Raw genomic sequence first — 14740 nt, 5'->3', positions numbered from 1 at the left:
CCTGGCCTACGTGTGACTCCAGACTCACAGCAATGATGTTGACTCTTAAATGCCCTCAGAACAAAGGCAATGAGGGATAGGCAATAAATGCTGGTCTAGCCAGCGACACCCAGATCCCATGAATGAATTAATAAAAAAATTACTCTTAACTGTTACCGTGCAGTGCAAAATCTTTTTCCAGTGGAGGAAAAAAATGTTTTGAGCATCATCTCTGCTTGTCTGCCACCCTTCACTTGCGTCTTCCAGTTTTTAACATTACACTTCCTTTTAAATCCTCATCTTCATTTGAAAACACTTGCCCACCTATCTTCTTGCTCCCACTGTTCACTGACAAGGTAGGGGCAAGTTTTTCAATGACCGACACCCTAAATAACAGGTCAATACAAAGCCACATTCAACAGAATTGCATCAACATTGCTATGAAGAACAGCCAATTCTCACAATAGAAAGACTTCACTTTATGCTCAATGATCAATGCACTCGTTGCCACGCTTCCAACCCAACATTGTACGATTTTTTTTCTCTCAGGACATGGATAATGCTTGCAAATTCATATTTACTGGGAAGGTATTTTTTGCACCTGCATGGCCTTTTTAAAAAAAAAAATCATTCATGGGATGTGGGCATCGCTGGCTAGGCCAGCATTTATTGCCCATCCATAATTGCCCTTGTGCAGAGGGCATTTAAGAGTGAACCACGTTGACATTACCTGCTCAGCAATTTCAGGAGATTAAGACTTAATTACACTTACTGGAGTCATGTGTGGACCAAGACAATTAAAGCAGATCCTCTACTTTGAAGGACATGGTCACTATTTGCTTCCTAGTGTCAGCTCAGATTACCAGGTTTATTCAGTTCAATTTTCCAAATTTCAGTATAGACATCTGAGCACTCATTCTCAACTCCCAGGCCATTACTGTAACAAATGACATACTGTACACTAAAGTAGTGAAAGAGGATATGGCCTTCCATTACATAGGAGCATGAGTTTTAAGCCCCTACACCATTCTGATGAATAAGCTCTACCCTTCCAAGGTCAATATATCCATGAGGTGTGGTACCCAAAACTGAACACAGTACAGCCAATCCATATGCAGTTTTATTTACACAACCAGTTGACTCCTCTCCATAGGACAGCTAGGAGATGAAGCGGTGTGAGCAGAGCAACACAAAACAAGTCCCACATATAACTGGTGCTGTTCAGGACATTGCAAGGCTCATGCTAATTTGTACCTGACTGTTAATGAATCCAGGAGCGAGTCAGCATTCCAAGGATGTACTTCCACTCCTGGAGCTCAATTTATGCAAAGCCACATTGGTGAATGTTAAATGGCAAATACAATTCCAAGCTAAGGTCAGATGAGTGTTTATAGAAGGCACATAAACTACTAAATTATTTTCATTAACATAGCTGAACTTGCAAAACTAAAAGCAGGAGGGAACTGGCCGTATGTTTAAGAAGTGCAATACTCAGCATTTAATCCTGAGGGTGAAAATTTGAGATTAGTCAAACAACCGAAGTTAATGACTACCTCACCTCCTACTCCCATTCACAGCTACACCCACACACATGCAAATTTAGTATATATATTTACGTGTGCATTTACATACAAAGCAATATGAATATGAAATTTAAAACAGCACATTCAACAAGACTTCTATATTAAGAACCATTTTGTAACGGAGGGCAAAAAAACCCTCTATGATGCTTTCAAACTCCATTTCCTAATGCAGGGGAATTTTCAAAACAAGCATTAAAGAGGCCAAAGTTTCATAGATCAATCTGAGAAGCACTGAAAGTATTTTTTTTCAACCCTTTTGAACGTTCCTATTGAATTTGCTTCTACCATCCTTTCAGACAGCGCATTCCATGTCAGGACAACTCACTGTGGAAAATAATTCCCTCAGTTCCTGCACCCTTTTACAGCACTTGTTTTAAAGTTGAATTTTTCTTAAAGTGTTTCTTAACATATTATTCAGCCTATTTTCTACATAGGGACATAATAGGAGCAGGTGTAGGTCATTTGGCCCTTCCAGCCTGCTCCACCATTCAGTAAAATTGTGGCCAATTTTCTACCTCAACTCCACCTTCTGCACTATCCCACATCCAAAAATCTACCGAACTCTGACTTGAATATACTCAACAACTGAGCATCCGCAGCACTCCAGCTTAGTGAATTCCAAAGATTCACAACCCTCTGATTTCACATTCACCCATGAGGAAAAGTGACTATAATGACTAAGTCCAATGCAGGACTTAGTAATTATACAGTAAATATTCAGATTTGTGTATTAAACAAGAAATTTAATTAAGATTTTCACATATAAATAAGGCTAACAACCCTTGTTATATCTATGAAAATATAGTTAGCACTGAAAAATGGCGTTCATTAAAAATCAGTTTTCACTAACCTCAGCATCATAGATTCATGATTGTGTCTCTAAATGTGCATTTACTCATGATAAAATATCATGGCCCTTTGAAAGATTTTTTTTTTCAATTACAAACTAGAATACAGTAAATTAACAAATTTGTCTTCCACAGGAGAGAGCAGTGCTCTATTATCAGGGGCAGAGTGACTGAATACTTTATCAGCTTATCAAAGCTACACAGCATGGATTTTTGAAGGGCAGGTCATGTCTGACTCATTTAGATTAATTTTCTTTGAAGAGGTCACTGGCATAGTGAAAGGGGAGTGTCTGGGATTACCTATATGGACTTCCAGAAGGCATTGATAAGGTTCTGTAGAAGAGGTTTATGACAAAAATGAGAATACAGAACTGGAAGCAACCATGTGACATGGGTGGGTAATTAATTGGGAGGCTCAAGACAGCAGGGTTATAAAGAGCTTGTTCTTTGATTGGCGGGATGTGAAAAATGATATTTGTTCTCCAGGGATCTATAAGGGTGGGGGCCTTCAGCTTTTCATATATGTGATTTGGATGAAGAAAGGGAGCTATACAAAGTTTGCAAATGACACCAAGTTAAGAAGCACACTAAGTTGTGTAGATGGGAGAAATAAGTTACAAAAGGACATATGCTAAGTAAGTGAGCAAAACTATGGCATTTGGAGTTCAATATCACTCACTTTAGATTGGAGAAAGACAATACTTTCTTAATGTTGAGAGGCTAGCAGCTACAAAGGGAAAAAAGGATTTAGGTGTCTATTTACAAAAATCACTACTGTGCTGGTCAGCCATGGTTCAGTTGGTAATAATTGCACCTCAGAGTCAGATAGCTGTGGGTCTTCAGAGGCTTCAGCACACAAGTCCAGGCCAACGCTTTAGTAGAGAACTGAGGGAGTGCTGCACTCTCTTTCAGATGATACATTAAACAGAGGCGTCATCCACTCTATAAAAGATCCCATGGGATTAGCAAAAAGCAGCAGGGGAGTTATCTGTATCCTGGCCAAATTTACCCCTCAATCAACATCACAAAAAGGTTCTCTGGCCATTATTACATTGCTGGTTGAGAGAACTTGCTGTGAGTAAATTGGCTTCCTACATGACAGAAATAAATATGCTTCAAAAGTACTTTATTGGTTGTAAAGTGATTTGGGATATCCTGAGGTCATAGAAGATGCCAAATAAATCAAATTCCTTTATTTTTGAAAAGCCAGTACAAATAAAATGATCAAAAAAGCTAATAAGATGTTGGCCTTCATCTCAAACTGCTGGAATACAAAAGTGGTAGGTGATGCCTGAGCTGAGTTGTGAAAAACCTTGGTCAGATCCCAGATGGAGTTCTGCAAAGATACATTGTCTTTGGAGGATAAGACAACCATGATACAAATGCTTAAAGAGCTAAACTATGAGGACAAATTCTGTAACCTTGTACCATCACTAGCGACCATGACTTCAGCCTTCTAGGGCCTAAGCTGTGGAATTCTCTTCTTAAACCTTGTTTCTCCACCTCGCTCTCCTCCTTTTAAGACACTTGTTAAAACACAGCCAAAGATGCAAGTTCTAGTCACTTATTTGAATATCTTTTCTTGCCAGGTGTCAACTATTGTTTGATTATATTCCTGTAAGTGCTTTAACACTAGTTAAAGCTGCTATAAAAATGCAAGCTGTTGTTGATAAGATTTTTGTTAGGTAGCAACACATTATGAGGAGATATTAAGGAGATATGGGACAGGGGCATGTAAAATTGAGAAATATAGCATGGTCAAACTGAATGGTGGAGCAACCGTGAAGAGCTTCATGACCTACTCTCGTATTCCTACATAAGTTATTGTGCTTTGGTTCTTGCCACTGCAAAGAACTGCCAGTTTCTCAACTGTTTGGTGGAAATCTGTCGCTATTCTTACTGAGTGGGTGGCTGGGGAGAAATAGCAAAAGGAACTTACCATCGATTTCGTATGGAAACAAGCTGCCACTTTCATTCAGTTTCTCAGTTGAGTGCTGAAATCAATCAAAAGAGAAAAAAATTCAACACCATAGAAGCAAAAATGGTGCAAAAGTCAGTGGCAGTAAGGACTGCAACAAAGTGGAAACTTGGGCCAGGAATTATCTGTACAAACTCTAATAACCTTCTGAAGGTTTTCTTTTATTTTTTTGAACAGTTGAATAGTGTACAACATTTAAATGAATCCCAGTTAGGAGATCAGTCTCTATATCAGAGGTGATGATACAAGATATTGATGTGGCCACTTCATTAAGGATCAACTTGAAAAGATTCATCTCTGCTGGCTAGAGTAGCACAACCAGTATTTAAAAATCAGAAGTTAATTATAAAAAAAATTGTTGCTCCCATATCCCTTAAAGGTTACCAATCCTGCTGATTGTATCAATAATACTGCTTATACAACAAGGCTTGCTTACCCATGGAATATAAAATATAAATTTACTGCTATTCCTAGGTTATTTTAAAACAAAAGTTGGTCATGGTAAACATGCACATGAACCTGTGTTCACAAATTAACCTCTGACCCATTTTGTAGAGTCATGGCTTGTTCCAGATATAAACCAAGCAGAATCTAATTGATAGGAAGCTTGCAAACCAGGGTGTTTATTGCAATATTTTAGTACATTTTCAATTTTTTGAAATATTGCTCAATTTCCTTCTGCATAGGTACTTGCGTGGGGATTAAAGAAACATCCTTGAGCAATAATACTTGAGATGCACAATGCTGCAAACGGCATTAGATCCCTGCCGTTCTAGGGATATAGGCAAAACAGGTTTTTGTAAAGTTCAGTAGGGCTTATTTGAACACAGTTAATAGGAGTTTTATGACAGCACGCAAGCACATAGTCCAACAGGATAACTGGTAACTGAGTAAAAACTTCCAGACACACAAAATTAAAATAAATCTATCCAGCAAAATGAATGAGATAAATTCTGTGGAATGTATGGGAGGAGTCATCATCACTAAGCCTTTGACTCAACAGAATGTTCAAAGCAAGAAAAGTCCCCAGTAAGTCAGTTAACAATGTCAAAAGCAAACAACCTTCAGCATTTAAACTATTAACGGATACCCACATTTCAAGTCCATCACAGCAAAAAAACACCTACAGAAGGCTCCCTCACATCATGCGAAAGCCTGCAATCAGGAGTGCTTTTCAAATACAGTTTTATTTCTGGGTGCTGGTATAGTGGGGGCTAAGAGGAGATGGGAATATTTTTTTTTAGAAAAAGATAGAATATAGGTTGCAACAGCAGATGTTTTGAGCCTCTGAAGCTCCTCAGCTTCACACCCCACACCCCTCCTGCAAGAAAAGACCTCATGGGATTGTGCTCAATGCAGAGTTGTGAATCTGCCTTAACCAGAATTGATCAGCTTCAGGAAAATGAACTTAATTTCAAGAGGGATTAGGAATCCACCATTTTCTCAGAGGGACAATTAAGAATTCAAGAAGAAAATTAACATTTGAACAGAAACTTAGTACATGGCACTCATCAGATGGAACTACAGGGAAAAGACTAAAGCAACTTGCTGGTCCCATTTACCACACTAGAAAGATGGGAACCTCAAACAACTACTCACACCCTCACCAAGTATACACAAATATAGCAGAATAAATGCAGGATTTTGGTTAAAATTTAGTTAAACTCAATTAGGTTACCAGTCCATGCCTTTGAGCACAGAGACACAGCAAGACAGATTCCAGCTTAACTAAAGATAACTACATTACAGGAGTGCCTTTGACTACAGATGCATAATAATTTCATAAATGACAACACTCCAACAATTTGTCTAGAGCCCTACATGTGAAAGGAGCTCGACTGTCAAGTCTCCAGTTAAAAATATGGAGCCAGATTTCATCCTTTGAGCAATGAGATCTACATATCTCTATGCAGGTGATAGCAGAAAAAACAATAAGGATATGTGGCACACAAAGGTCATCGTTGGCACTACTATAAAGTAAAAAGGGAGGGAACAGAGGATCTGAAGATTGGAGGACTCTGAATTTTGAAGAATCCAATACATTTCAAGGCACATTCTGCTGAGTTTATGGTTCTTGGACAAGACCCAGAGGGAACTGGTCAACAAATGTGACAAAAATCTCAAAGTAGCTCTTTATTTTGAGGCTTAATTAATTTGTTTCCAATTTTCACAGAATCTCACAATCTTTACACTGCAGGAGGCCATTCGGCCCAACAAGTCTGCACTGGCTCTCTGAAAGGGCATCTACTTAGCCGCCACTCCCATGCCTTTTCCCCATAACTTTGCATGTTCTCTTTCCAGATAGCAATCCAATTCCCTTTCAAATACCTGGATCAAACCTGCCTCCATCACCCTCCCAGGACGTTTGTTGCAGACTCCAACCACCCTCTGGGTGAAAAAAAAATTTCCTCCTTTCACCAATTATTTTGAATCTATGCCCTCTAATTCTTAATGCCCTCAAGTGGGAACAGCTTCTCACTATTTACCTGTCCATACCCCTCAGGATCTTGAAATACATCTATCAAGTCTCATTCTTTTCTCCAAGGAAAACAATCTTAACCTCTCCAATCTATTCTCACAGCTACAGTTCTTTACCCCTGGATCTCCTCTGTATTCTTTCCAATGTCTTCACATCCTTCAAGTATGGTGCCCAGAACTGAATGTAGTAGTCCAGATGAAGCCTAACTAGTGTCTTATACAACAAGACCTCCTTACTCTTGTACTCAATGCCCTTATTAATAAAGTCTAACATACTATATGTTTAATTAACTGCTCTCTCAACATGCCCTGCCATCTTCAATGACTAATATACACCGAGGTCCCTCTGCTCCTGCACCACCTTTAGAGTTTTTCCCTTTATTTTATACTGTCTCACCATGTTCTTCCTGCCAAAATGAATCATACTTCTCTGCACTGAACTTAATTTGCCACTTGTCTGCCCAATCCACCAACATGTCTATGTCCTTTTGAAGTTCACAACTATCCTCATCACAGTTGACAGCATTTCCAATCTTTGTATCATCTGCAAATTTTGAAATCATGCCCTGAATATATCAGGAAGAGCAAGGGTCCTAACACTAACCCCTGGAGAACGCTACTACAAACCTTCCTCTAGTCTGAAAAGCAACCATTCATCACTGCTCTGTTTCCTGTCATTCAGCCAATTTCTCATCCAAATGCCTACTTTCCATGACCTGAATTTTGCTCCAGTCTTATGAGGCACTGCATCAAATGTCTTTTGAAAATCCTCTTAAAAAAAACTCCAGCAAGTTAGTTAAACATGATTTTCCCTTAATGAATCCATGCTGGCTTTCTGTAATTATCCCGCACTTGTCTAAGTGACTATTGATTTTGTCCCAAATTATAGTTTCTAGAAGTTTCCCTTTCACTGTAGTGAAACTGACTGGTCTGTAGTTGCTGGCTTTATCCTTTTGGGGAAGATCATTGTGAGTTCTGGACCCACAAGCTCAGAAAGCAACATACAGTTGATGCTGAGAATTTGGAGGCTGCTCTAATTGATCCACAAATCATCTTTTCTACTTTACCACACTATAAAAAAAAAAATGGCCACTAACTGAGCAGGCTTTTGAATGTTAAGTAATTAAACATTTGATTTCTTGCCAGTCTCAATACTTAGTGCTCCTGCTAAACTCCACTGTGTAAAACAAACTTGAAGCAGATGTATTGCACAAAGCACTGTTCAGTTCTATTTGCATAACGGTCAATTTCCTTTTCTGCTACCTAGCCTCATCTGCTCAAGAACCTTGTCCATGACAGATTGCCAATTTAAGGATTTGATGGGCTAGGTTTCTGTCAATTTCTTGGATAAAAAGAAATCAAGCCCCAACAGCCATACAAATCACCCTAAACTTGAGACCAGCTGGTTTGGCAAAAAGAGCCAACTTTCCTGGGCAGAAAAAAATATTTAGCTCTATATTCAATTCTACTTTTTAAAAGTTTAACTCTTAACATCAGCCTACCAGTGAAAAGCAGGCAACCTCTGCACGAGCTTTCTACAAATTTCACTTCAGAGCTTTATTGAAAGCTCAATAGACCTCACCGGTTTATCTTGGCCTAATTTTGAAATTTCAAGCACCAGTGAAATATTTCCATCACAGTTTACTGCACTAAGGGGATACAGTTCCAAAGTCAAAGCTGCCTTTTTTTGTGCAGAGTAGGAACTCTATGCTGCTTTTAAACTGATGAGCTAGAATATTATAGAGTTTGTAAAGCCAACAAGACTAGAGGAAAACGTGAGAAACAAGTGGAAACCAAGTCACAACATTGCTGCCCAGGAATGTAGTGCTGGGTAAGTTTGGTAAACTTCATGTTGAGAAATACCAGCCACCTCCAAGATAACAGTAGTGTTTTACTCTGCCGGAAGTGAATAAGGAAGAACCACACTAGTTATCTTCTCTACAGTATAGATCAAGCAAAAATGTGCTACACAATTTAGACTTTGGGTGAAGGGCACTATTAAAAGCCATCCAAATTAACCAATGCTGAACTTACTACAGAAAAGCGATAGCTTGGATTAAGGCTGTAAAAGGTTATAACAGTTTGTTAAGGAAGCTCAACTTTGAAAAAGACAATTTCAGCATGAAAATCCTCAAAACCAAGGTTACACTCTCAGCCATATTACTACAGGGTACAAGCAAGCAGGGGACAAACACTCTAGGACAATTAGGGATGAGCAATCAATGCTGGCCTTGCCAGCAATACTCATCCCATGAATGAATAAACATAGGTTAAAATGGGCATAATCATTCAGAGATCATTTTGTGTTCCTTTAAGTGCGCACAATAAGCAACTGGGTGAATTTAAGTGAAAAGTCAGAACAGCAGTTTCTCAAAGGCTGTACACAAGGTTTGCTGTCTGTGAGGGCACAAGGCCTGTGCTTAAACTGCACAATATATGGTCCGAAATGGACAGCAATTTCAATGGCACCCAGGTGATTTGACAACCATGAAACCAGCATGTTTGAGTCTAACACCACAGGTCACATACAAGGTGAATGCAATGCCACGCCATGTTTCTTAACAGTAACAATCCAGAGTTGATCTGGGCAAGGAAAGGCAATGGTTTTAACTTATGAAAGAGCAGATGGTGCCATTTGGAAACTTGCATGGAGATCATCTGCTCACTTGATCCAGCAGTAACAGTATCCAAGAAGGCTGTATATGAGGCACAGAGAAAGGACTCTCGAAAGCATCTTATAAGCTCCAACAAAAGATTTCATGACACCATTCTCCGTAGGCAGCAAGCAGACTGGGTGGCCGCATAGTGTGAGTTAGCTTGCATCATGTTCGGACATCAAATCCATCCCAGAATAGTTATAGTCTTAGGTCAGGTGAGTTTTAGGCAGACAGGCACAGGTCACATTGTGACTGGGCACGTGGTACATGTTGCCAGTTGTGAAGTAGTTCTTCAGGACTGTTATCACCACAGTAGAGGTCATCTGCAAGTTTGACGATTACGCCCTCTAGAAGGCCACGGCATGTCAATTCTTCAAGGGCAGTTCCAGTTCCAGGCATGCCAATGGTAGATCAAGAGCAAACACGAGTACCTCTGTAGGGTGACAACTCCACAGTTGTTCATGCAAACTAGCTCTAATGAATCTTGTAAAAAGCACTGGTCAGATCTGTTGCAGTGATGTGTTTCCAGTGGGCAGTCTTGCGTAAGGCTGAGTCAACATGTAGCATGAGTGAAGGTTGTGGCTTACTGTAGTGCCCATCAACAAATGCTGTGTCAAAAACTGTGATTTATTCACAAGAAATGATGGGTTAAAGTATGCCTCAATGATCCCTACATCTTCAGGTCAAGTAAAGACTTCAAGGTCATCAAATCTTTGTTGCAACTCAATCAGTTTCTCTCAGGCACACTGGGGAAGGCAACACTTGCAGTGTGGAGGTTGTACAGGTCCCATGTTGACATTACCCCTGCAGGCTTTAGCTTTGCCATTGTAACCTGGGAATGCTGGGTCAAAGATAATCATACTCCTGAAAGTGTCTGAAACTGACCACATGCGCTCAGGCTGGGTGAGGTCTGGATCCACAAGAACAGACTTTGAAAATAGTTGTTGCTTACGCTTGTGTTGCTTTGTAAGCAGCTGTATCATGTCGTCCTGAGAAGCCGGAGAATCTTGGTTGTTGGGGTTGAAGACAGGTCATATCAATGAGCATAATGCTCATTGCAAGCTAGGACTTACAGTTCACAGGAAAGGGCTGCGATGCAAATCTGGTCAACGACACTGGTCAAAATACATGGTCGAAGCCAAGTCTGAGTGGCTTGATGCACTTTGGTCCTGAAGGGAGGGCGGTTCAATTGCAACTGCCCTGAGGTCTGAAAGATTATCCGTTAGGGTGACCTCGATGAAATCCCCTAGCCAAATTGGCTTCTCTCACTCTGCATGGGCCAGAGGAAGCATGAGGTCCACAAACATAGGTGATGGAGTCACCAATTAGCACTAGGCACTTGGCCAGTCTGACTATTTAAAATAAAGTGTAGTTATTAGCATTCAGGTTCTTTGAATTTTATGCAGTAAAAATTGTTTTAAGTAGTGAACCTTGCGGTTTCATACCTGGGTTTTCGGAATTCCAAGAAGGAACATTACTGGTTTTTAACCGGAATCATAACACCTGCAAGTACCTCGACATCAAGGTTCTCCAGGAACTGGCCTTTGAAAGTAAGGCTGTGATCATCTCTGGGCAGGGAGAAATGTGTTTCACTAACAAAGCTGACAAACCATCAGCCAAGTTAGCAGACTGGGATGAACTCTTGACTGGGGGACAGTTTCATAGCTGTAGAAGCATGGATCATGTTGCCAGTGGCTCCACTGTCAACGGTCACTCAAACAGCATGGTGCTCAAAGAATGTGTCAAAGTAGGATGAGTGACAAATCTGTGTATAGAGTGCAGCCAATTCTAGCAAAACATCAGCAGGTTCTTCAACCCCTTTGTCTAAAAAAGCATTTGCGATATCATCATCCAGGCTATCTTATGAGCTTTAGCCCAATACTGCCAATCTTGATCTGGCAGAAAATTACACTACCTGGAGGAAATGTTTATCTGGTTGACCCACTTGCTTACATAATAAGCATGACCTGTCATGTGCGAGAATGAATGGAGTGAGGGGGCCTGGTCTTGTTAGGAGAAGGTGAAACTGGTGCTTCTGGAAGGAGGAAGTTGCAGCGCGGTTAGCCTAGTCATCAGTAAATGCATAAGTCTCAGCTAACAGTGAACCCAAGGCTTGGGAGATCACTGGCTCTACGGATGCCAGGTTGTGAGACTTGAGCTCAGTGCTGTATCTTTGCTTCACTAAACATGGTAGGCTAGGGCGAATGGGATCACTACCTTCTCTATTGAAGATCACATCTCTTCATCTTCGTCAAGAGATAAACCATGATGACTGAGCTCATCTTTCAGCAGGAGGTTATTTAAAAGGAGGCCATCAGATGTTGATCCTCATGCCTTTCATCTGATTGCATTTTGAAATGAGCTAGGTCTAAGTGGTGGGCACCTGTGGCCTGGAAACCATAATGCAGGCAGATGGTCTGCCATATTGAAACAAATGAGGCCGATGCATTAACTAGAGCTGCATGATATAAGTAATTCACTACCTGCCCTAGGATCAGGTCCAGTAAGTTCACCTCTTGTTGAGCAGTGAGTCCTGCAGACATCCCATCACCTTCTGTGTCTCTGTATCCACAGATTGATGAAACCATCAATCAGGATGGGGAAAAAGGTCAAGAAGTGTAGATTAGATTCTGACACCAACGATCAAATGAATTGACTGCCTTGATCTTTCCTAGCATCACTATTTTGGTGCCTGGATGAGTAGCTGCCACAGTTTCCACTGTTATTGCACTGTAATACTGTGGACTAAGAAAAGGCCAATATCCATGTGTAGGTGCTGCATAAACTCACCAATTTCCTTTAATGAGAAATGTGAAAAGGTTCCAGTGCTGCCACCATACCAGTAGGTGTGTTGCCTTTAGGTTAGCACAAACTGGATCACAGTATCAACAGTGCTCAGATAAAAACATCTCGCTTTAATGCAACTATAAAATCAAGCAGTACAATAAGCAATGCAAATGGTCATGCCTACATGGGAATGGGCTCTCAGCCAACATAACATCAAGCAATAACAATGGTGTAAAAATTCTAGCTGCTAGCTTCAAAGCAGCAATGGAGAAGTCCAACTTTGTCAATTTCAGATGATGTGTAAGGTGGAAAAAAATAACTTATAAAGAAGTGTGCTGCTCACACAAGTAAGAAATAGCAACCTGTATATTCTGGTCCTTCACTAGAAGAGAAATTTGCAGAGAATGACAAATTTTGAAAAGTCTAACTTGGAGTCCTTGTAAAATGAGCTGAAGGACAGAGAATCTCAATAAAACTATTTTATATGGCAATTTCTAAACTCTTTATATATAAAGAACAGTTTTCTTTTTGAATCAAAATGATGGGGTGAAAGGTTGCTCGATAGATTCAACTCTTGAAGCCAACATTTATTCCACTGAACAAGCAAATGAGCAATTCCTCTGCCCAAATTCAACATCTTAGAATTTTAATGACTTTGGCGAAGTCCACTTTCACACCACCAAATCAATGAACCCCTGTCAAAAATGCTTTGGATAAATCCCAAAATTAAGAAAATATTTTAAAAGTAAACAGAATTTGTCTCTATCTCCACATTTATAAGGGTATCTGCTGTTGAGCGCTGCAGTTACTTTTATGAAAAAAAGTAAACATTTCATTAATCCTCCATTTCCGTAAGCCAACAAAATGCAATTTGTCCGCTTTAGTGAAGAGGGTGCTTGTATGACAGCATCTTTGTGTGGTTGTCAAAACCCCAACACCAAGCTTCTAAACTTCCACATAGTTCACACTTGAACTACCGCTTCTAAAATCTACAGCAAGTGACCACGCAAAAATTATGCAGTCATTTAAGTTGACACTACACAATCTGTTCATCACCAACCTATTTTCATCTGAGAACTCTGCAGATCAGTTTCTCACTGCATGAAACAAAAATCATACCGTGGCTGTCAACAGAACAACTGAGTTTTCCTTCGTCTGGCTGCAATAAAATCTTCATGTTTGGCTTGACACTTCTAATTCCAATCAGATCATTTGCTTGCAAATGGCCAAAAATCTTAGTTCTTTTAAGCTTAGTCAAATTTTCATATTTTAGCAAACTAACAAGCTTACAGGATTTTAAAGAGGAAGGGAAATGGCTGTTCAGCGTTCCTTCTAGTTAAGTTGATGAAGCTGATCTCAAAATACATTGAATGATAGCTATGCAAAGTTCCATGTGTAAACTGATCAGATTAATCAGTATGTATTTTATAATTAACAGATATTTTAATGGGGTGTAATCATCTTCATATACATACTGCAGTTATGCTCCTGGCCCCATGCCATCCATAGTTGCATGGTGGTGGACTTTACCCACACTGGTAGTGTTTTAAAAAGAAATTAGCCCCAAAAACCATATGATATTGGTGATAAATTTAACAGCACTGATGGATATACAAGATATTGTAGACAGATTAATAAATAGCAGCTCTCCTGTTGCTCGATAAATACAGCAAGTCCCTGCTTTACATTGCTTTGTTTTATTTTGTTTTGTTTTACCATTGGTCATTTAATGGAGCCTATATTCTTAATTAGCACTGCAAGTTTCATTTTAAAGTCATTTCGCATTGGTCTGATTTTGGGCCACTGCTCATGGTAAGTCTGAAGATGAACTGTTTTAAGGGTAAAAACATTGTAACATACTCAATACAATGCATTGCTATTTTGCTAAAGAGGAATATGTTCCTTCAAGGGTACAAAATCTAACACTGTTAAAGTCAACACTAGGATGCACTCCCCAAGATCATCCTTAAAATCCAACGCTAGCAAAGCTGTTGGTCACCTCCTGCTAAGACTCCTTTGGCTCGGTGGCAACCTTGGGACATTTTTCTATGATAACGATGCTATATGAATGCAAGTTACTGAAGATGTTGACATTCAAGCTGTTTTCTTACATGGGCAGTGTCACACAGTGCAACTGCATCTGTTTTCATATTATGAATAGATGAAATGTATATGAACATTAATAATCCGACATACTGAAACAGCGTTTTAAAAATAAAAGACAAGTTAATTGAACGAAACTGCTGAACTACCAGCTGAGCAATTTATTTAAGGGAATATATATTGTGTAAAGCTCAGCCTTAGAATAAAGCTAAGAGTGAAGATGGGGTGGTGGTGGTGGTGGGGTGGTAGTGGGGAAGGAGAATAAAAATACAGTCTCTCCACATTGCTGGATGCATATATACCATTTTAAGTCATAGAAGAGCTGGT

At 39.8% G+C, this 14740-nt stretch overlaps 1 protein-coding gene across 6 annotated transcripts in view; it reads right to left on the bottom strand.

The window, feature by feature from the left end:
• Positions 1-14740, bottom strand: part of LOC121277448 (protein FAM53A-like) — a 114119-nt gene that overhangs the window by 75119 nt on the left and 24260 nt on the right. For 5 of the 6 annotated variants that reach the window (XM_041186987.1, XM_041186940.1, XM_041186957.1 and 2 more), the window contains exon 3: positions 4350-4404. In XM_041186987.1, coding sequence (XP_041042921.1) covers positions 4350-4404 — 55 coding nt within the window. Of the gene's footprint in view, positions 1-4349; positions 4405-12006; positions 12086-14740 lie in introns of all 6 variants that reach the window. The other variant, XM_041186977.1, reaches the window with a different exon arrangement.

Source organism: Carcharodon carcharias, chromosome 1 (genome assembly GCF_017639515.1).
Source record: "Carcharodon carcharias isolate sCarCar2 chromosome 1, sCarCar2.pri, whole genome shotgun sequence".
In the NCBI taxonomy this organism is placed as follows: Eukaryota; Metazoa; Chordata; class Chondrichthyes; order Lamniformes; family Lamnidae; genus Carcharodon; species Carcharodon carcharias.
This window is presented reverse-complemented; position numbering and strand designations above follow the sequence as displayed.